General features: G+C 42.5%; 2 protein-coding genes across 5 annotated transcripts in view; one reads left to right on the top strand and one right to left on the bottom strand.

Moving 5' to 3' along the window:
* The window catches only part of il7r (interleukin 7 receptor), a 36,232-nt gene extending 30,529 nt beyond the window's left edge, over nt 1-5,703 (top strand). Inside the window, exon 9 of the mRNA XM_030743046.1 lies at nt 689-5,703. Within this exon, the coding sequence (XP_030598906.1) occupies nt 689-1,090 (402 nt within the window). The 3' untranslated portion in view covers nt 1,091-5,703. The remainder of the gene's footprint in view (nt 1-688) is intronic.
* Nucleotides 5,637-24,256, bottom strand: part of capslb (calcyphosine-like b) — a 29,195-nt gene continuing 10,575 nt past the window's right edge. Inside the window, exons 3-6 of one of the 4 annotated variants that reach the window (XM_030743050.1) lie at nt 8,038-8,215; nt 7,529-7,738; nt 7,248-7,364; nt 5,644-6,074 (exon numbers count right to left, since the gene is read on the bottom strand). In XM_030743050.1, coding sequence (XP_030598910.1) covers nt 7,263-7,364; nt 7,529-7,738; nt 8,038-8,215 — 490 coding nt within the window. In that variant the 3' untranslated portion in view covers nt 5,644-6,074; nt 7,248-7,262. Of the gene's footprint in view, nt 6,075-7,247; nt 7,365-7,528; nt 7,739-8,037; nt 8,216-24,256 lie in introns of all 4 variants that reach the window. The other 3 variants (XM_030743047.1, XM_030743051.1, XM_030743048.1) reach the window with 3 other exon arrangements.

Genomic DNA, 24,256 nt, shown 5'->3' with positions numbered 1-24,256 from the left:
TTGAAGTAGACCTACATGCTTACTGACTCCTACCTGCAGCCTGGCCATATTAAGCATACCAGGTTATAAAAATGAACTGTTGAAAACAGTTTGAAAAGATGGCACAGACAATCTGTTATTGTTTTGTTTTTTAATTCTGAGCAGGGACTCCAGTATTTTACAGCACAGTTTGTGCTTCCAGTGAGCAATGCATCAACTATAACTATGACTTGGATTGATTCTAACTTTCCACTCTTGACCGCTGTGGTTGTTAGAGAGATAGATTAAATTAAACTTCATTAATCCCTTTAGGACAATTCTGTCAGGGAAAATAAAGTTGTTTAAAGGCTGGGGGAAACCAGGAGTTGTATTAAGGATTGTATATCAGGGCAAAATGCATCAGTGCCCTGCAGGTTTATAAAAATCATTTTGCCATAAAACTTTCAGTATGACTGATAAGAAAGACAAAAATTAGCTGTCTGAAAGAGACATTTAACTAACTCGTTGGTTTGGCTATTTGGCAAAGTGATGAGTGCCAAATTCTTTTATGTTCCTAAAACAACCAAACAGAGGTGCCATATCATACTGCTTTTATCTGCTGTACTAAAAAACAGTAAGAACTAGGGTATTTAGTTGTTAAGGACATGTTTACTTAACATGGAGCTTTTGATTGGCCATAGATGAACATGATGTCATTCTGGTTTTGCAGCCTCTCTTGCTGACCTTCAGGCCTGAGGTGTTCAGTGCTCTCAAAGTCGACCCCGTGGAGAAAACAGCCTGTGAGGAAACAGAGCCTTCGATTGGTCCTTCTGCTCCTGCTGCTGACAGTGCACAGTCGAGTGAACCCTGCTCCACTCAGAGCTCGGATTGCCGGAGCACCACCAGCGCCAGCACAGAGGAAGTGGAGATCTCCGCGCTGCTGAGCAGGAGCTCATCTGAAGCCGAGGACAGCCTGCTGAGCAACAGTCCATCCCCTGTTGACATCCTCCAGCTTGATGACAGACCTGAGCAGCCTGAGCTGCACATTGAAGGAAATGAGCTTGAGGTGTTTGGAGTAAATCACCAGGAGGATGCCTATGTCACCATGTCCAGCTTCTATAAGACCAAGTAGGTGGTGAGCCAACAGGACCAGAAGCTGAACTTATCAAACTTCAGGATGCTCTAAACCAAAGAGTTTCCAAATTCATGAGAACAATCCAAAAGAATAAAATGACAAAAATGTTGCCTTTATGTGAGGATCGGTCCATCTACAACTGAATATTTCATCTGGATTTCACCTCGATAACCTCAGTCCAGAGAATGAAAACTACCACCAGGTTTTTCTCTGACTTTCTTCTGATGCCACCATGACATTTAACATTATCATTGTCAAATTTACCACAAAAGAAAATCACTGGATGGACTGCTAAAAGTTGGTTCACTTTACCCAAATTACTAGTACAGTATCTCAGCATCTACTGAATGGATTCCCATTTACCCATATCTCTTAGAGGATAAATCCCTGAGTTTTGCAATCTTTGGCATGTCCTCTAGCTCCACCAGGAGTGTAATATCTTAGTGTTCTGTAGCAAATATCCATAAAAATTATTCAGCTTTTGCTATGACTTTTGGGTCAGAAATCATGTTCCCTTCAGGATGAACAGTGATATCATTTTGCAGTCTCACACATCCTCAGTTCATTACGTAAGCATGTCCATTACTTTTCTCTCAGCTGTACTGAGTTCTTTTTAAAGCACAGCTGCTAGCATGACTGGAGACTCTCATACCCCTTTGCCACTAAAATGGAATGGGTACTTTTCTGGTTCATGAACATAATTTTGCGCCTTTTGCACCAGTGTTTCAACCAAAAACAAATTGGTTTAGAATCTCTATACAAGTTGGCCCCCTGCTGGGACCAAAAAATGGGTTTTCAAGGATATTATTAGTGAGAGTGTCATATTTAATGTGAGCATTGGCAAAATGCTATGTTAAAAATTTATCTCTGATTCCAAAGATTCCTCTCAGAAATGGTGGAAATCTAAACAAAAATGAGTCTGGAAACCAGAGCTAATTAGGTGGGAAAGTCTCCTTCCTTTGTAATCCAAAATGTAGCTTTCAGAAGAGCAGACCATTGATCTGCAGCTACTGAAATATAGGATGTACTTTGTTGCTTTGAGTCCAACTGTGTACTCATAAATGTTTTTTACACACACACCTCCACTCCACATGTACTCGTCTGCAGTTGGAGGAATCCTAGAAATATATACCTGTGTTTTTGCATGTTTTACTACAAATCATAGAATAGTCATTTTAAGATAACACAACCTTCCAGGCAGCCCACTGGTTAAATGATCACTTCATCTTTTAGATCAGCATTACAGTTTCTATAGAAAGAACCGAATTGAGTTAGCTGTCTGGAAGGTCGTAAACAGTTTGAGTTTACAGATGAGTGACAAATTAAAGTATATCTTATATCTAAGAGTGGGGCTCACCTAAAGAAACAGCATCTAGAATCACCCAATGCTCTTCCAAAATATCCAACTTAAAGATCAGTCAAGGCACCGAACTGGTGGCTAGATCAAAACTCCTACTTTACTCATCTAAAGAACCACAAGAAATATCTAAAATTTTCATAGAACCTCCTGCTTGGGGCCACTATAATCACATAAAAGATCACTGATACCTCCTGGGCATAATCATGAACTCCCTAAAGGATGCTGAGTACCTTCTCAGTGTCCAAAAGCAGCCCAAAGGATAACAAAAACATCCACTACAATTAACCAGAGAACCACAGAAAGATCTATAGGACGCTATAAAGAAGAACTACCCAAAATACTGCTAGAACATTTTTACTGGTTAAAAGGACCTAAAAGAACTCTAGCAAAATCTCAACCGTGAGTCACATGACTACATTCTGAAGGACTCCATGACTTCTCTAGATAGTGTAGAAATTAATTTAATTAAACTCCAGCTCAGGGTGTTGCTCAGGACAATCTCAATGCTCATTCTCATAGAGATAGCACACATTAGATTCCAGTATAAGAACATCTGAATGAATGTTTCCACTCATACATATCAGATTTTTCCATTTGTCACCTATCTGTATCTCATTTTTTTTCTCATTCTTGAACCAAAATATCAGAAGACACAAGTGAGGTCATTTAAAGCTGCTTGTATCTGAACTCATCTGCACCTAAACTCTTTGAGAACTAAAACTCTTGCTGCAGCGTTCACCATGCAGGTCAAACAGCCTCCTAAAGCTCACCTGTAGCACTGAATCATAGTATACTGCTCAGATGTTTGGGGTTACTTAGAAGTTACCTTGTTTTTGAAGGAAATGCTAATTTGCTTTAATCTACTCTTAAACTGATCATAAATTATGTAAATGATTATATTTGAATAATTGAATCATGAAGTACCTAAAGTTATTATTGGAATATCTACATAGGCAGCAGAGGGCAATTTTCAGCAACCAACAGCACATTGTGTTAGTAATGCAAGTTTATCACCCTAAAAGCTCAATTCAATTAAATTTTATTCATATAGCACCAAATCACCACAAACAGAACCTACAGACCCTACAGTAATTACAGAGAAAACCCAACAGTCAAAACAACCCCCTATGAGCAAGCACCAAAGTTTGATTCATTATTGGGAAAACTCTCCAATCATGTTAGTAAACCTTTTAAATTAAAGTGGTAACACATTTGGCTTGTATTAATAGTGCAGGACACAAAAGTGTGTACTACTCCCCTCCCAAAACACAACAGCCTGACTTTTAAACATAAGAACAAGTTACCACTTGAGGATCTGCTTCTAAATCTACAGACTCTGATGTACTTCAGAAGGTTTTGTGTTGGGTTGGTTATTTGTTTTTCCACTATGTTTTTAATTACAAAAATAATGGATGGATTTGGATGAAAAAATTACCAGAAGTACCAGACTTAAACTTACAAGCAATTAACTTTTGCATTCAATCCAGGTCTGAAAGTTTTAGAAGGATTCTTTATCATTTTTAGATTGAATATTTCACATCACATTCTTACAAATTCATATCAAACAGAAATAAGAAAAACTGGAAGAGATCCTATTGATTCTTCCAAGAAATATCACAAATTAATCTGGATTCAGGAAATTGATTCATGCATAGAATGTAGGGAGTTCCAGTCTCGGCCACCCACCTGGGTCTCCAAAATTTGCAGTTAGGCCTCAGTCACACACGCCTAGAGACCACTCAGCGACCCCCTGACAACCTGACACTAGAGAAAAATGTGCATACCTGACTGGTTGGCAAGTGGTTGCTGGCTGTGTCAGGGTGAAATTGGTTACAAACAGGGTGCTGCACTAAAAAGCTCATCACTTTGGTCACTAGCAGGTTGCTGTGATTGCCTGCAGTTTGCATGGAAGATGCCAACTTGTCTGCAAACACTCCCCAACTACTTTCTGAGTGGCAATGAGACTTGAGAAAGTGCAACACAAATTGGAAACAGAAAATATTTGTATTCAGAGTAAAAGTTGTGCCTTGCTGTTTCTACCAACATGTTTTAAAAGACACAGCTTTTACTTTGAAGGGGAATTTTCTGTTTCCATTTTGGGCCTGACTTTTCAGTTTCACTATTGCTTGGCGAGTAGTTGCAGACAAGTCAGCAACTTCCATGGAAAATAGGGGTGACTGCAGCAATCTGCTAGTGACCAAAGCAATCACAAGGTTTTTGGTAATGGACTATACCTCTTTGAGACCATTTTCACCAACTAGCACGCTGCCCCAACCACTCACCAACCGGGTCGGAAATACACATTTTTCCCTAGCAAACAGCACATGCCACTGAGTCACTTACTGTACAGGTCTCCAGGCCTGCATGACTGGGGCTTTAGCAATCACTCTCAAAGCAACTGCCAGCAACCTACAACAACCATTCACCAGCTGCCAGGGAAATACAGCATGTGGTTGCCAGGCAACAACCGTCCTGTGTGGCCCTGGCAGCGTTCTGTTGAGGGAGAAGTACTCACCAGTGTTTTGTTTGCATCACCTTCATTTCTTTGTACTTGAACACACAGACCGGGCTCAGAACAAAGTTCTACTTTTAAAGCTTTATTCACAGCTACAGAGGCTGATGCTCTAGAAATTCAACAAGCCAAATGTTGCACTTCTATAATTACCATAAATGTTTTTAGGTGTACCACCATGACTGTAAAAGGGTTTTTCTAATAATCAATAAGCCTCTTAATATTATAAAACTACGTTCAATAGCATCATGTGCCATTAGAACAATGGGCCTCTGTACACCTACATAGATATTCCATTAAAATAATTATAAACAATTTACTATTTTTTCATGAATTGTTATTTCTAATTTTCCTCCATTTATAACTGACTGAATCAGATGTGCTTTCTCAAAACAGGACATTTTAAAGTTATCTACAACTTCTGAGCAGTCATGTGCGTCATGTCCGAGCACGCTCAGCTGTCTGTAGGTGGGTTGTGGACGCATTGCTGTAGCAACGCAACTGTTTCTGTTTGAAGACATGGAGATGCCAAACCTAATGCTGCTGCTTCAGTATCTGACACAACCAACCTCACATTTCTTCACAGCATTGTCTGAAACAAATACAGGAATGTACACTTTATACTCAGAAACAAGAAATCTGATTGTAATCTGTACTAAATGCAACGTACATACTTTATGGTAATGTTAGATTGTACTCGTGTTGATGCATTGTGGAATTGTTTTTATTTAATCACAATACATATCAATGTATATTATAATAAAGTAAAAAATTAAATCCTGCTGTTTCCTCATGTCCACCTACATTTAATTAATGATCAAAACAATGTTAATGTAATACAAAAATGACAAAAGTCAGACTAAACTGTGAGGAACATGATTTCTATCTGAATTTAAGCTACAGATCTGACCAAAGTAACACATCATGATGATCATAAAATACGAATGTATCCTAATTGAGCCATGAGGTGTTTCCCAGTATAATCAATTTGTAGTTTTATTTTTGATTCAGAGCTTCCAAGCATTTTTCATCATTAGTATAAAGTAGACATCGCTGTCGATGGAGGCGCTGACTCCAGAGTAATAATTCACGAACTCGTCTTTGGTCACCTGTCAAGTAGAAGAAATCTACTTTAATGACAGCATAAATACAGATGGCATTAAGACAGGCAACACACTGAGTCAAAGTTTTACTACAAAGACAAACAGCAGAGAGGAAGAAGAGGTCAGCTTTAATCAGTTCATCAGGAAGATCAGACAGCAGCTGGTTTCACTTTAAGTGGTTTTAAAGCATAAAAGGAAACTGAGCAAACCCAAGAGTCGGCATCACCTGATCAACATCCATCCATCCATTCATCCAGAGCATATCTCAGTTTAAAAAAAAAAAGGTTATACCACTGTGTTTTCCAGTCATCTGTTTTAGGTCAATTTGGATTTATGCATAAAAATTCTGGAAAGTCAAAATAAGGCAGTGATCTAAACAGCCATGTATCTTTTAGACAGAGGTAATCAAATGCCATTAAGTTTCATTAGGCCTGTTAGATTTTCATTGGGAATCTGTCCTTCAACTAAAAGATAGATAGATAGATAGATAGATAGATAGATAGATAGATAGATAGATAGATAGATAGATAGATAGATAGATAGATAGATAGATAGATAGATAGATAGATAGATAGATAGATTTTAATCATCTCTAATTCTTTTCCACATTTTCCATAATGTATATGATATTATAATGCCAGATGTTCCTGTAAAATGTGGCCAAAGTTTAAAAGACAAAGGTAATCAGATGTAAAAATACAGACTAAGAGCCAAAAGATCAGGCCTCAGATGACCTTTGACTGAGTTTCATCTCTGGGTGGAAACAGCGAGGCTGTGTTTGTTTGCACAGGAGTTTGTTTACATCCAGAAACCCAAAGAGAGAAAGATGGTTGGTTAAAATGATAGATGACTGGTTAAAGTGAACTGCAGGAAGAAGTCAGAGTAAAGCAGCCTACAGCATGTGGACTAACAGGATAAAGACAGAAAGATGAAGCTAACGTCTACCAAACTATTTTACTGTTGATTTTGTATTTGTATGGTTCTTTGAATCCATCTTATTGGAAAATATTTAAGGTGTCTTTTTTAACAGTAGAAACCATACAATACACCCTCCAGAGCATTTCCAGGTTGCCTGGTGAGGAAAATATAATCAATGACTTTTCTATAATGGAAAACACCTTGAAACAGAAACATTCGCCACCCTCCTACCACCACCTGAACACCACAGAGCATGTTTACCAGCAAAACGCTAAGTCAGAGTTTCCAGGCATTTCTCATCATCACAATAAAGTAGACATCCGTATCGATGGAGGCGCTCACACCAGCGTAATAATTCATAAACTCCTCCTGGGTCACCTTCAGAGAGGAGCACACAGCTTCATCAGTGCTGACAAAAGCTTTATACCTAAAACATCTTTCAGTGCAGGAGCAAAAGATCTGTTAGCCACATTCACTAACTTCACACACACAAACTCATCACTGAAACCACCTAACCAGTGTTCCCATCAGGAGCTCATTACCTTTCCATCTTTGTCATACGGAGAGTCAAAGCTGTCCAGGAACATCCTGAAGACCTGATCCTCTGTCCACTCCCCATTCTGATACCTGGGGTGGTACCTGGCATTGTAAACACCCCGCAGGTCTTCAATGGTGATCACCCCATCACCTGTTTTATCCAGCTTTCGAAACGCCTGCATGACCACCTCCTTACGGGCATTGGACATCGGTGGCTGCAGTTAAGAGAAAGTGAAATTTCAGCATGAAGATTCAGTTCAGTCCAGTTTACTGCACAACAGGTCATTCGGTGGTTTGAAACAGACAATCGGCAATTAGTCACATTGACTGTAGATAAAAACAGGCCTGTCATACTTCTAGTGTTCACAGAGCAGTTTTTTTGCTCAGAAACATGAACACTGAAAACCAGATTTGTGGAAAATGTATGGAAGGAGGACCTTGAGGTTAGTTTTTAGTTCTGGCTGATTGATGGGAAGTGTTCCTCTCTCCCTCCCCTGCTGTTGGTCTGATTTACCCTCAGAGTGATGAGGAACTCATCAAAGTCAATGGTCCCGCTCCCGTCACGGTCAAACTGCTGAAACAGTGCTGTGGCCTCGTCCTTCTCGATCATGATTCCATATTCATTTAACCCCTTCATGAACTCCTTGAAATCCAGTGTGCGGTTGTTGTCATCATCTATCACTCTGAAGGTTCTGACAAACAAAAGCAGCGAATCAGGACAGAGTGTTTACAAACTCTGACAGAGCTTTCATACTATCAAAAAGCCCAAGGAAAACTTAAAAAATCTAACAGTGTTGCATGAAATAGTAAAGACCCTACAATAATACAGAGAAAATCAACAGCCAAAACAACCCCCTATGAGCAGCACTTGGTGACAGTGGGAAGGAAAAACTCCCTTTTAACAGGAAGAAACCTCCAGTAGAACCAGGCTCAGGGAGGGGCAGTCATCTGCTGTGACCAGTTGGGGCTGAAGGGAGAGAGACAGGACAAAAGACATGCTGTGGAAGAGAGCCAGAGATTAATAATAACCAATGATTAAATGCAGAGTGGGGTAAACAGAGTGAAAAGAAGCACTCAGTGCATTATGGGAACCCCCCAGCAGCCTAGGCCTATAGCAGCATAACTAAGAGAGGGTTCAGGGTCACCTGATCCAGCCCTAACTATAAGCTTGATCATAAAGGAAAGTTTTAAGCCTAATCTTAAAAATAGAGAGGGTGTCTGTCTCCTGAATCCAAGTTGGGAGCTGGTTCCACAGAAGAGGGGCCTGAAAGCTGAAGGCTCTGCCTCCCATTCTACTCTTAAGTATTCTAGGAACCACAGCCAGCAGTCTGAGAGCAAAGTAATCTATTGAGGTGACATGGTACCGTGAGGTCTGATTATTCAAGACCCTATTCAAGAAGAAGAATTTTAAATTCTATTCTAGATTTAACAGGGAGCCAGTGAAGAGAAGCCAATATTGGAGAAATCTGCTCTCTCTTTCTAGTCCCTGTCAGTACTCTAGCTGCAGCATTTTGGATCAGCTGAAGGTTTTTCATGTAGCTTTTAGGACAGCCTGATAATAATGAATTACAATAGTCCAGCCTAGAAGTAATAAATGCATTGCATTTGCTTTTCAGTATCAGTCTGAGGAAGGATGTTTCTAATTTTAGAAATATTGATCTGGTTTGACACCATATTTGTAAGATTTGTGGGGCTGAGCACCAGAACTTCAGTTTTATCTGAATTTAGAAGCAGGAAATTAGAGGTCATCCAGGCCTTTATGTCTTTAAGACATTCCTGCAGTTTAACTAATTGATGTGTGTCATCTGGCTTCATTGATAGGTAAAGCTGAGTATCATCTGCATAACAATGAAAATTGATGCAATGCTTTCTAATAATACTGCCTAAGGGAAGCATGTATAATGTAAATAGAATTGGTCCTAGCACAGAACCCTGTGGAACTCCATAATTAACCTTAGTGTGTGAAGAAGACTCCCCATTTACATGAACAAATTGGAGTCTATTAGATAAATATGATTCAAACCACTGCAGTACCTTTAATACCTATAGTATGCTCTAATCTCTGTAATAAAAAGGTATGGTCAACAGTATCAAAGCTGCACTGAGGTCCAAAAGGACAAGAACAGAGATGAGTCCACTGTCAGTGGCTGTAAGAAGATCATTGGTAACTGTTAGAATAGATAAACGTTTAACTGTTTTTCTATGTATCACAATGTGTTCATCATAAACATGCACATGACCATCAGATTGTAAGCACAAAACATACTCACGCACACCCTAACCCTCCAGGAGAGGAAAGCAGGTAACGCCTGTTTCCTGACGTCACACACACATACACACACCCCCACACACCCACGTGATGCTAAAATAAAAGAGCCGGCAGGAAGAAGGAGGTCAGACTCTCTTTCAGACACGCACACAAGTGTGAGCTGACTGAGACTCTCCCTGCAGGTTAAAAGATAACTACGGGTTTCTGTGTCTTTCTTTATTCAACGGTGGTCCGAACCTAACAGTAACCTTCACTAACGCTGTTTCTGTACTGTGATGAATTCTGAAACCTGACTGAAACTCTTCAAATAAACCGTTCCTCTGCAGATGATCAGTTAGCTGTTTTACAACTACTCTTTCAAGAATCTTTGAGAGAAAAGGAAGGTTGGAGATTGGCCTATAATTAGCTAAGACAGCCGGGTCAATTCAATTCAATTCAATTCAATTCAATTTTATTTATATAGCGCCAAATCACAACAAACTGTCGCCTCAAGGCGCTTTGTATTGTGGGTAAAGACCCTACAATAATACAGAGAAAACCCAACAGTCAAAACGATCCCCTATGAGCAAGCACTTGGCGACAGTGGAAAGGAAAAACTCCCTTTTAACAGGAAGAACCCTCCAGCAGAACCAGGCTCAGAGAGGGGCAGTCATCTGCTGTGACCAGTTGGGGCTGAAGGGATGGTTCAGGGTCACCTGATCCAGCCCTAACTATAAGCTTTATCATAAAGGAAAGTTTTAAGCCTAATCTTAAAAATAGAGAGGGTGTCTGTCTCCCGAATCCAAGCTGGAAGCTGGTTCCACAGAAGAGGCGCCTGAAAGCTGAAGGCTCTGCCTCCCATTCTACTCTTAAGTATCCTAGGAAGGAGGTCAGTGATGGCTTTTTAAGTAGCGGTTTAATTACAGCCACCTTGAAGGCCTGTGGTACACAGCCAACTAATATAGACAGACTGATCATTTTTAAGATTGAAGCATCAATAATTGAAAAGACTTCTTTGAACAGTCTAGTAGGAATGGGATCTAAGAAACATGTTGCTGATTTGGAGGAAGTAACTACTGAAGTTAACTCTGAAAGATCAACTGAAGCGAAAGAGTCTAAACAAATACCAGCAGTGCTGAAAGCAGCTGAACATGAAGATAAATCTTTGAGATGGTTATGAATAATTTTTTCTCTAATTTCTAAAATTTTATTTGTAAAGAAATCCATGAAGTCACTACTAGTTAAAGTGAAAGGAATACTCGGCTCTACAGAGCTCTGACTCTTTGTCAGCCTGGCTACAGTGCTGAAAAGAAACCTGGGGTTGTTCTTATTTTCTTCAATTAATGATGAATAGTAAGATGTCCTAGCTTTAAGGAGGGCTTTTTTATAGAGCAACAAACTCTTTTTCCAGCCTAAATGAGCATCTTCTAATTTAGTGAGACGCCATTCCCTCTCCAGCTTTCGGGTTATCTGCTTTAAGCTGTGCCTTTGGGAATTTTACCACGGAGTCAGGCACTTCTGATTTGAAGCTTTCCTTTTCAGAGGAGCCACAGTATCCAAAGTCGTACGCAGTGAGGATGTAAAACTATTGACGAGATAATCGACCTCACTGGGAGCAGAGTTTAGGTAGCTGCTCTGCACTGTGTTGGCACATGGCACTGAAGAGCATAATAATGAAGGAATTAGATCCTTAAACTTAGTTACAGCACTTTCTGAAAGACTTCTGCTGTAATAAAACTTATTCCCCACTGCTGTGTAATCCATTAAAGTAAATGTAAATGCTACTAAGAAATGATCAGACAGGAGGGGGCTTTCAGGGAATACTGTTAAGTCTTCAGTTTTCTAGGACAAGATCCAGAGTATGATTAAAGTGGTGGGTGGGCTCCTTTACATTTTGAGAGAAGCCAATTGAATCTAATAATAGATTAAATGCAGTGTTGAGGCTGTCATTTTCAGCATCTACATGGATGTTAAAATCACCCACTATAATTATTTTATCTGAACTGAGCACTAAATCAGTTAAAAAGTCTGAGAAATCAGACAGAAACTCTGAGTAAGGACCAGGTGGACGATAGACAGTAACAAATAAAACAGGTTTTTGAATTTCCCAATTAGGATGGACAAGACTAAGAGTCAGGCTTTCAAAAGAATTAAAACTTTAGCTGTGTCCGGGGCACCTGGGTGGCTTAGTGGTGAAGCCGGCGACCATATACACACGCCGCGTTGCGGTGCGGGCGGCGCGGGTTCGCCTCCCGGCCCAGCGCCGACTTGCCCGTGTGAACCTCCCCTGTATCTTTTCCCCATTTCCTGTCTCTCTCCACTGTCACAAAAAGCTGCTGTGGCCAAAAATGAAAAAAAAAAAACTTTAGCTGTGTCCAAATTCAGGGGCCGCATCCTTCGAAGGCCGCTTTTGTAGGCCGATTACGTCACAGCGAGGCGACGAAGGCTGTCCAAATTTGAAGACTTCTCCAAATATGGTCGATGAATGTGTCCTTCTTTTCTCGAATTTGAAGGATGGGTTCGGTGTATCCTTCGTGGCCTACCATATCCCATGATTCATTGCGCATCAAAAGTCAAACACAACAATGGCGGAGGACAGTGGCCAAAAAGTTTGAAAAATGACTGTTTCTGTGAAACAAAATAAACTTTTAAGATGTTTTCAGGTGAGAATGTCAATGTGTAAACCTCAAATATCAGCTCATTTTATCAAGATAGCGCTTAATTACAAAAAGTGCTCCGCTGTTTTCAGAGCTGTCCGTTGCCACTGCTCTGCCAGCAGGTCACCTCGCTAGCTGTCAGCTGAGCGGGCTATCGGGGCTCGCTTTAGCTGGAGAGAACGCCCGAGTCCCGGCATATCCTTTTCAAACCCCTGCTGGCTTTCGCTGCTGAGTGGAAGTTAAACACAGTTATAATTGACTAAGATGATCTCTAACGGCTGATGTTTGGTTTGTTTCAGTGTTTTATTTGTTCATGAGCAAATCAGTTTAGCTAAGAATAAAGTAAGCATCATAACTGGATAGTTTTATTCAAGATTAATGTCTCACTTAATATAGTTGGAAATTAATCATTCGCTCAGCTGTATTCCTTGATGTTGAAATGTGTTATGCTTGTTTTAACAGCTTATTTTGAATTAAATATTTAAAATTAAACCACAAAATGGAGCAAAAGTTCGTTCTCCATTTAACCAGCTGCTTTTCCACAGCTGTCACGGTTGCACGGTTGAGCTATGCTGAGGTGAGGGCAGGTGACGCAGATATGAAGGCTAGACCGCCCAATTTCACAACCACTCACTTCCGGCCTTTGCGGTCTTCGTGGGCTGCGAAGGACCCGGTCTACGTAGGACGGGTCCATCGAAGGATGTAGCCCCTGAATTAGGACACAGCTTTTGTCTGGGTCTTTGATTAATTAATAAGCTGGAATTGAAGATTGCTGCTACTCCTCCTCCTCGACCTGTGCTTCGAGCATTCTGACAGTTAGCGTGACTCAGGGGTGTTGATTCATTTAAAGTAACATATTGATCCTGCTGCAACCAGGTTTCTGTAAGGCAGAATAAATCAACATATTGATCAATTATTAAATAATTTACTAACAGGGACTTGGAAGAGGGAGACCTAATGTTTATTATATCCACATTTAACTGTTTTACTCTTTGGTGTTGATGAAGCTGTATTATTTATTGTTTTTTTCATTTTTATGCTTAAATCGTTTTTTGCTGATTTTAGGTTTGTTTTTGGGTGGTCTGGGAGCAGGCACCAACTCTGTGGGGATGGGGTTTTGGGGGGAAGCTGCAGAGAGGCATGTAAGACTGCAACTCTGCTTCCACTGGACTGATTTTATAAGTTTAAAAGACTCTTTGTTTTCTTAAATCATCATCCCGCTGCAGAGCAGTAAAACTGCAATGCAGCACAAATGGAAAGTACTCCACTAACGAACTGCAGCGCTGTGAGTAGATGTGTGTATTACAGGACCTGAGGTTACTGCAGAGTGTACAGCTGAACATCAGCAGAGTAAAAACCACAAGAAGAGCAACAACACGACGAAGACAAACACAACAACATCCTGCAGCCGCGCCAACTCAGCGATGATCTGACAGGAAAACCTCAGCCGTAAACATCTACTGCGAGTACTTCATTCCTCTCATCTGACCCCAAAACCTGCTGCTGCATTAAAGGGACAAATCACGGTTGGGAGACGACACACACTCCATGACATTTACTCCACTACTTTAAAGAATAAAAGAAAACATCTGCCTGAGTCATGAACAGATCTGAGGGAGGCCCCTGAACAGTCATGTCACCAAATATAGACAGCTGCAGATGGAGATGACAAGCTGGCTCCTAATGAACTGTTAACTGTTATCTGATCGTGGAGCAATACAACCTGTGAAAGACTTTGAAGCAGTTTGAAACTTTAAAACCACAAATTTAATTTACTTCTAAAGCCAACTTAAAAAACAAAGAAAGAAAAAAAACACTAAAACAAAAAAAAAAACAACCAAAACTGTTTAAAATTACCATGCCAGAATTACAGATTACATCTATGTATAAAAAATAAATCAAATTCCAGCTCACCCTGTGGGTGGTCTTTGTCCTCCAAACTCAGGTCCTCTACCAGAGGCCTGGGAGGTTGAGGGTCCTGCCAGTATCTTAGCTGTTCCCAGTATTGCGCTCTTCTGGACAGAGATCTTGGATTTTGTTCCTGGAATCTACAGGAGCCATTCTCCCAGTTTCGGGGTCACTTGTTCTGATTACCACAGGGACCACTGTTACCTTCACCTTCAACATCCTCTTGAGCTCTTCTCCGAGCCCTTGGTATTTATCGAGCTTCTCGTGTTCTTTCTACTTGATGTTGCCATCACTTGGTACTGCAACGTCTATCACTATGGCTTTCTTACTTTGTCTGCCACTACTATGTCCAGTTGGTTAGCCATCACAAGTTTGTCTGTCTGTATCTGGAAGTCCCACAGGATCTTAGCTTGGTCATTCTCAACCACCCTTGGGGGCATATCCCATTTTGACCTCGGGACTTCCAGGTCATACTGGGCACAGATGTTCCTGTATAATATGCCAACCACTTGGTTATGGTGTTCCATGTATGCCCTGCCTGCTAGCATCTTGCACCCTGTTGTTATGTGCTGGATTGTCTCAGGGGCATCTCTGCACAGCCTGCACCTGGGGTCTTGCCTGGTGTGGTACACCCCAGCCTCTATTGATCTTGTGCTCAGAGCTTGTTCCTGTGCAGCCATGATTAGTGCCTCTGTGCTGTCTGTCAGTCCAGCTTTATCCAGCCATTGGTAGGATTTTTCTATATCAGCCACTTCTTCTATCATGCTTTTTCATGTTTCTGCTGCCTGAGGTATTCACTAAGCACATGATCCTTTGTGGCTATCTTCCTGATGTATTCATGGATTTTTGTTGTTTCATCCAGGATAGCGGTTCTGACACTCACTAGTCCTCAGCCTCCTTTCTTTCCTATCATACATACAGCGATGTGAAGGCCACTTATAAAGCTGCCCCTGCCCCCACTTCGGACAGTCTGACCACATCTCCTTGTTCCTCTATCCAGCTGTAACCCTGTTGAAATTTGTTCATGTAATGTATGTTGAAATAAATAAGTTCATAGTTCATAAATAGTATTTGTTAAAAATTTATTAAACAGCGAAAAGAGGGTTGATATTTGATTTTGTTTAAAAAAGAAAAAGACATGTACAAAAGTTTGTATATTTTATTTCTGTAACCTGTAACCTTTTGTAAAAGAAGTAATCACACCTTAGGTCAATGGACAGGAAATGAGGTGAGGAAGAACGTGAGGGATGCATTGTGGAGAGAGCGAGAGAAAAGTTCGAGAGAGACGAGCAAAGGAGATGCAGGAGTGCAGTATGGACTGTTAAGCCAGCTTTTATCATCGTTCGGTGAAAGTGCTCAACAAGGACTCTTTAAGAAACCCGAATGGTGGTGAAGTTGGTGAGTTTGAGTGGAAAACTCAACCGAAGACTGACGTTAGCCGAGTGAGCTGCTAATCCAGTGGCTAGTGCTTTCGCCTGTGCCATGCTAAGAAACTAGCAACCTGCGAACTCCATTAGCAGAGCCTGCGTGAAGCTGTAAGCTGATGATGAGGACAGAGAGCCGACGGAGCCGGACAGCGCTGCATGTGAGGACTGTGCCTGCATCGTCTGCTGCGTGTTTACCCTCTTTATCCACGTGAATGGCCTCTTCTCATCTTCTTCTCCTGCCGTCCTTGACTGTGAGTGGTTAACTCCATCAGCAAAAGGTACCACTTTTTATTTTGCCCTTGAGGTGAAACGGCCATTTGTTTTAGGCTACAGCGTTCCCGAGCAGCGTTCAGGCCTGCAATGAGTGGACCTGAGTATTATTTTGTTTTGTTTTATTGCCGGCTTTAGGTTAATTATTGGGGCCCATAGGAGATTTTAAGTTTGCCACTTTTATTTTATGTTGAATGCATTTATTGGTTCAAAAGAAACTGAAAAGAAGATGTAAATAATTCCTTCTATTTTTCTACGTAAATGTTCTATATATTTTTCAATTAATTGGTGTGTTTATTGACTGTTTTGATATTATAATTGTATTAGTTAATACATGTTATGCTTAACCAGTGATTTGAAGGTAAATGAGACCATTATTTAAAAGGTAAATACCTGTTTTCTAAAGGGACATTGTGTTGTTTCTTAGTGAAGCCCCAGGTTATTTGAATATTTAAAAGAACTCAGGTTAGCCACCTCTCATTATAGCTGTACATTCTAGAGAGGCGCTACATAAATTGGAGGCACCGCTGGGATTAGGATTATTCTGTGGGTTTCTTGGTTTTTGTGCATTTATCTTGTGAAAAGTATTCTGTTGAATCTGTAAATAGTGAAATTTTTTCTGTTTAACATGGGAACTCGAGACGAGCTAGTATTAGAGTTAAAGGGTTGGTGCCAAGGTGAGTCCGTAGATGAGGCTCATGCAGTCTTGGTGCTCATGCAAGAAGATGTACAGGGATTGGACAATGAAACTGAAACACCTGTCACTTTAGTGTGGGAGGTTTCATGGCTAAATTGGACCAGCCTGGTGGCAATCTTCATTAATTGCACATTTCACCAGTAAGAGCAGAGTGTGAAGGTCCAATTAGCAGGGTAAGGGCACAGTTTTGCTCAAAATATTGCAATGCACACAACATTATACAAATTGTTGGTGCACGTCTTGCTGGCACATCTGTGATGCATCAAGAGCCACGGTATCCAGGGTAATGTCAGCATACCACCAAGAAGGACGAACCACATCCAACAGGATTAACTGTGGACGCAAGAGGAAGCTGTCTGAAAGGGATGTTCGGATGCTAACCCGGATTGTATCCAAAAAACATAAAACCATGGCTGCCCAAATCACGGCAGAATTAAATGTGCACCTCAACTCTCCTGTTTCCACCAAAACTGTCCGTCGGGAGCTCCACAGGGTCAATATACACGGCCGGGCTGCTATAGCCAAACCTTTGGTCACTCCTGCCAATGCCAAACGTTGGTTTCAATGGTGCAAGGAGCGCAAATCTTGGGCTGTGGATATTGTGAAACATGTATTGTTCTCTGATGAGTCCACCTTTACTGTTTTCCCCACATCTGGGAGAGTTACGGTGTGGAGAAGCCCCAAAGAAGCGTACCACCCAGACTGTTGCATGCCCAGAGTGAAGCATGGGGGTGGATCAGTGATGGTTTGGGCTGCCATATCATGGCATTCCCTTGGCCCAATACTTGTGCTAGATGGGCACGTCACTGCCAAGGACTACCGAACCATTCTGGAGGACCATGTGCATCCAATGGTTCAAACATTGTATCCTGAAGGCGGTGCCGTGTATCAGGATGACAATGCACCAATACACACAGCAAGACTGGTGAAAGATTGGTTTGATGAACATGAAAGTGAAGTTGAACATCTCCCATGGCCTGCACAGTCACCAAATCTAAATATTATTTAGCCACTTTGGGGTGTTTTGGAGGAGCAAGTCAGGAAACGTATTCCTCCAGCAGCATCACGTCATGACCTGGCCACTATCCTGCAAGAAGAATGGCTTAAAATCCCTCTGACCACTGTGCAGGACTTGTATATGTCATTCCCAAGACGAATTGACGCTGTATTGGCCGCAAAAGGAGGCCCTACACCATACTAATAAATTATTGTGGTCTAAAACCAAGTGTTTCAGTTTCATTGTCCAACCCCTGTAACTGCAGCAGTTATTGAGAGACTATGCAAACAGTGTCTGGGACGTGTGTGTGTCATAGGCCGAACATTAAGCTTGCGGCAAAACAGATTTCTTGTCTTGTGTGAATACAAGGAGGCCGTGAAGAGAGACATGGTTCCCTTTGAAGTGTTCCCCATTGATGATGAAGGTCTTCAAGCTAGTGCACAAGGTCAGGGGTCGTCTGGACCACAGCAGGCTAAAGACAAGCCCATAGATGAACAGTGCACATTGTTCCCAGAAGGAGATATTGCTGCTAAGTCAACAGAAGCTATTTTGCGAGCTGTGAGTGAGATACTTGACAAGAGTAAGTCCTCAAGTGAGCATGGAACCTATCGCCGCTTATGAACCTTTTCGGGGTTGTTGCCCACCCCAGCTGGAGAGGAGCAGTTTGACCACTGATTGAGCCAAGCACGACTCATGGTGGAAGAGTGTGATTGCTCTCTCAAAGAGAAAAGATGGCAACTGATGGAGAGTCTTAGGGGCCTGGCGCTTGAGATTGTCCAAGCAGCACATGCTGGCAATCCTGACGTTAGCCCTGAAGCCTGCTTGGAGGCACTTGAACATGCTTTTGGGACAGCAGAAACAGGCTAGGAGTTGTATTTTACTTTTCATTTGTTGCAGCAACAACCAACTGAGAAGCTCTCTGACTTCCTTAGACGTCTAGAACAGACGTTAAACCGGGTCGTGCAGAGAGGTGGTCTTCCTCCTGGTTGTGCTGACAAAGTAAGGCTAGATCAGTTGTTGCGTGGTGCTACCGTTTCTGATCTGATGCTGATTAATCTTCGGCTTAGGGAGAGAAAAGATAAGCCACCCTCTTTTCTCCAACTGTTAAAGGTGATTCGTACAGAGGAAGAATATGAAGCCTCAAGGAAAAAGCTTCATCCTGTTGTGCAAAGTGCATATGTAAAGCAGGAAGTTGATGAAAAGCAAACTGAAATTCAGAATTTGAAGTCTGAGATGAAGGAGCTCAGGTCATTAGTGGCTGCTGCTGTGTCTAAGCCAATTCAAGATACACTCGCTAGCACTGATCAGACTCCCCATAATGCTGTATCTAGGGAGTGCAGTTCTGACAGTGAGATAACTGCAGTGAAAAAACAGTTAAAGCGCTTGCAGCAGAAGTTCAGAAAGAATGTGGCTGAACCACAAGCAGCTGTTTCATCCCTAAAGATATCAAAGCTAGCTGCTAGCGCTTCACAAAGATCACTCAAAGTCTCAGAGGAACATTTTTGTTATCGGTGTGGAGAGAATGGACATTTCGCAGGGAAATGTCAGAATCCAGAAAACCAGGCTAAAGTTATCAAAAGACTAATTCAAGCCCTGAAGTTGTCTAAGACCAACAAATCATCTGGTGATGCCACTGCTAGCACCATGAACTGTTCAGTCAAGAATAGTGCTGCAGACGTGCCAGAAAATGTGAGCATTCCAGATGGGCTGGTTGGGCCGCCTAGCCTGGTCCCACTGAAAGTTAATGGGCAGCCCTGTACTGCTTTACTGGATAGTGGTTCCCAGGTGATGATTTTTGAACACTGGTATCAGAAATACTTGTCTGATTCCCCATTCAGCCAGTATCTGATCTATCATTGTGGGGCTTAAGTGAGTCAAGTGTTAGCCCTCATATGCCCTAGTCCACGAGCTGAAGACAATACCTCTGTCATTATAGGTACCAATGCTAGCCATGACAGACGCTTGGTGAACCAATGCAAGGACAATGGTGTTGATGTCACGCAGGCACTGGGCTTTCGTGTCAATGAAGGCCAACCTGTACGCAAAGGTGTTGCTGTTCCCGTCGAGGAGGATGATGAGGCTGGTCGTGTCCGATGGATGGGTCCAGGCCCTTTGACTTTACCACCACACGGTGATGCACCAGTTGTGTGCAAGGTGGAACTGAAGAAGCCTGTGCAGCAGGAAATCTTGATGATGGATTTCTCGCCAGCAGTCACTCTACCTGCTGATGTGTTTATCCTTCCCATGGTGATGGCCAGTGGGGCATTAGACGCTAATAGTTTCAAAGTCCTAGTCAAGAATGAGTCTACAAGAGAGATTTCTATACCTGTGGGAACAGTGATTGGCAGTGTGTTTCACATTGATTCTGTTTCTACCATTCCACCGAAAGAGACAGCTCCCTCCAACTTTGATGCGAGCAAAATAAACTTTGGAGACTCTCCCATCTCTGAAAAATGGAAGAACAGGCTGCGTCAGAAACTAGCCCAGAAGTCTCATGTCTTCTCAATGAATGAGTGGGACGTGGGGTTAGCAAAAGGGGTGGAGCACAGAATTAGGCTGTCTGATTCCAGGCCTTTCCGTCAACGATCACGTCGATTGGCCCCAGCAGACATTGAAGATGTGAGACAACACTTACAAGAGCTGCTACAGGCAGGGATCATAAAAGAGTCAAGAAGTCCCTATGCATCCCCGATAGTTGTTGTTCGGAAGAAAAATGGCACTGTCAGGATGTGCATAGATTACCGACTGTTGAATAGCCGAACAGTACCAGATCAGTATACCACCCCGTGCATTGAGGACGCACTGAACGCCTTGACAGGGAGTCAGTGGTTCTCTGTGCTTGATCTGCATTCAGGCTACTACCAGATTGCCATGTCTGAAGAAGACAAAGAGAAGACGGCATTCATTTGTCCGTTAGGCTTTTTCCAGTTTGAGAGGATGCCACAAGGCATCACAGGAGCTCCAGCAACCTTTCAGAGGTTAATGGAGAAGGCCGTTGAAGACATGAACCTCTTACAAGTGCTAGTGTACCTTGACAATCTGATTGTTTTCGGAAAGACTCTTGAAGAACACGAAGAGAGACTGCTCAAGGTCATAGATCGTCTTGGGGAGGTAGGACTCAAACTTTCAGTCGACAAGTGTCAGATCTGTCTGCCCAGAGTCAAGTACCTGGGGCACATAGTATCTGCTGACGGTGTCGCCCCAGATCCAGAAAAGATAGAGGCTGTTACCACCTGGCCTATGCCAACAAACCTGAAGACACTGCAATCATTCTTAGGGTTTTGCGGCTATTACAGAAGATTAATCCAGAACTATTCTGCAATCGTTCGACCGTTGACTGAGCTCACCAAGGGTTATGCTCCTAACCAAAAGAGAAAGAAGCAAGCCCCTGATGTCAACAAAGTCTACTTGAAAGAGTCAGAGCCCTTTGGAAACAGATGGGACAAAGCATGCACAGATGCGTTCCACCAGATTATCCATTGCCTGACCCATGCACCTGTCTTGGCATTTGCCAACCCACAAAAGCCATACACTCTGCATGTTGACGCAAGCTTGAAGGGTCTTGGTGCAGTACTTTACCAAGAGTATCCTGAAGGCCTGCGGCCAGTAGCTTTTGCAAGCAGAAAGCTGAGCACAGCTGAGAGAAATTATCCCATACACCAACTCAAATTCTTGTCTCTCAAGTGGGCAGGAGTTGACAAATTCCATGACTACTTGTATGGGGCAAGATTCACAGTACGTACCAATAACAACCCGCTTACGTACGTGTTGTCAACAGCCAGGCTTAATGCAGTAGGACATCGCTGGCTAGCTGCCCTGTCGACGTATGAGTTTGACATCCAGTATCATCCAGGTCGACACAACATCGACGCCGACCTGTTGTCACGGAACACCCCAGATGTGGATGACAACGTCTGGGTGACTATACCGCAGTCTGGTGTCAAGACTATTTGTCAGCAAGTCTGTTTACCAGAACCTGATCACTTGACACCTGTATATGTTACGCAGCTAGGGGCATCCTCACATTGTGTTCCTGACCTGTATGCATATCCAATGCATATGAACTTGAAATCGCTTGAGCTCATGTCAAAACAGAGTCTCAAGAAAGCTCAAGAAGGAGATGAAGCCATTGGACCAGCCATCCAAGCTGTCAAGAATGGACAGTGGCCTGATGAAGTGTCAAAGAATCCAGAAATAGGGAAGCTTTCCATGAAAGATGGATTGCTGTACCGTTACAGTAAGAAACCATCTGGAGAAACGGTCAGTCAGCTTGTCCTTCCAAGGGAGTTCGGCCGATGGTCATGCGAGTCATACATGATGATCTGGGACACCTTGGGCAGGAGAGAACTATCGACCTTCTTCGTAGCTGATTCTTTTGGCCAAAGATGTCAATGGATATGGAAGAGTACATCAGGAACTGTGCAGAGTGTGTTGCTCACAAGACCCCTCCACAGAAAGCTGCTCCATTGCACCAGATTGTCAGCCATGGGCCGATGGATCTAGTCTGCATGGACTTCCTTTCCAGGGAGCCTGACTCCAAGGGCATAGCTAATGTCTTGGTAGTCACAGATCATTTTACAAGGTATGCTCAGGCTTTCCCAACTAAAAGCCAGAAAGCCCAAGTAATGGCTAAGACTCTGATGGAGAAATATTTTGTTCATTATGGACTGCCATCAAGGATCCATTCCGATCAAGGGAGGGATTTTGAGAGCAGATTGATCCAGGAACTACTGCATCTGATGGGGATACGCAAGTCACGGACTACTCCCTATCACCCGCAGGGAGACCCGCAGCCAGAAAGGTTTAACAGAACGCTGATCTCCATGCTTAGCACGCTTGGTCGGGAGAAGAAACATAGCTGGAGCCAGCATGTTCCCTGCTTGGTCCATGCGTACAATAGCACAAAGTGTTTGGCAGAGAGGCGAGACTTCCTGTTGATCTATGTTTTGGAACATCCCCAGATGGTATAGAGGATGCATGCCACACCCGATATGTCACAAAGCTGAAAGAAGATCTGAAACAAGCCTACAAGTTAGCCTCAGAGGCTGCAGACAAAAGGCACCAGAGAAACAAAAGGTTGTATGACCAGCGAGTTACCCTTCAGTCCCTCGAGATTGGCGACAGAGTTCTGCTCCAAAATTTGGGTCTAAGAGGAAAGCATAAGCTGGAAAGCAAGTGGAGTACTGAACCTTACATTGTCACTGGAAAGCTGCCAAACCTACCTGTGTTCAAGATCAAACGGGAGGATGGAAAGCCAGGGACAAAGACTATCCATAGGGACCACCTTCTACCTATTGGACAGCTTGTGAGAATGCCACTCACCAAACAGATTGAGGATCCACCCGCCAGGCCCAGGACCAGAGCATTCACTCAAAAGAAAAACCAAAGACACCAAAGTCCAGAGACTCAAGAGTTACAAGAGTTCTCTGACTTGTCTTCTGATTTGGAATATTTTGTCACTCACCGGGCTATGCCAAAAGACCTTGCCCGTAGGGTGTTGGATACTGCCAGGTCAGTAGACATAGATGATGACCCTGTACCAGAAAATGATCATGGACCTGAACCAGATCACAACGCTGACTCAGAGTATGATAACGACGTGAGAGTTGAACCTTTTGATGGACAAGACTCCAATATAGAGGATGATGATCACAACTCTGAACCTGAACCTGAGGATGAAAGGGGTAAGGGGTGTGAAAGAGGAAATGCTCCAGAACATGTCAGTCAGAATGGATCGGACTCTGGAGAAGAATCTTTAGTTGAGGTCCGGGAAGAGAGACTGAAGACCGAAGCTGAACCCAGACCAAAAAGAGCTACTAAGCCTACCATTAGACTCACCTATGATGAGCCTGGTAGATCAAGTGACAAGCCCTTAACCATAGTCCACAGGGGAATTGTTATTAAAATAGGAACATCCTAGAGGCACTAGGTGTTGTGCCCTATGACTCCTTAGTTTTGGTGTCTGGTGAGGACACAGACATTTCAAAAGGGGGAGGGTGTAACCCTGTTGAAATTTGTTCATGTAATGTATGTTGAAATAAATAAGTTCATAGTTCATAAATAGTATTTGTTAAAAATTTATTAAACAGGAAAAGAGGGTTGATATTTGATTTTGTTTAAAAAAGAAAAAGACATGTACAAAAGTTTGTATATTTTATTTCTGTAACCTGTAACCTTTTGTAAAGGAAGTAATCACACCTCAGGTCAATGGACAGGAAATGAGGTGAGGAAGAACGTGAGGGATGCGTGGTGGAGAGAGCGAGAGGAAAGTTCGAGAGAGACAAGTGAAGGAGATGCAGGAGTGCAGTATGGACTGTTAAGCCAGCTTTTATCATCTTTCAGTGAAAGTGCTCGACAAGGACTCTTACTAAACCCGAATGGTGGTGGAGTGGGTGAGTTTGAGTGGAAAACTCAACCGAAGACTGACGTTAGCCGAGTGAGCTGCTAATCCAGTGGCTAGTGCTTTCGCCTGTGCCATGCTAAGAAGCTAGCAACCCGCGAACTCAATTAGCAGAGCCTGCGTGAAGCT

The sequence above is a fragment of the Archocentrus centrarchus genome, chromosome 12, assembly GCF_007364275.1.
Source record: "Archocentrus centrarchus isolate MPI-CPG fArcCen1 chromosome 12, fArcCen1, whole genome shotgun sequence".
In the NCBI taxonomy this organism is placed as follows: domain Eukaryota; kingdom Metazoa; phylum Chordata; class Actinopteri; order Cichliformes; family Cichlidae; genus Archocentrus; species Archocentrus centrarchus.
This window is presented reverse-complemented; position numbering and strand designations above follow the sequence as displayed.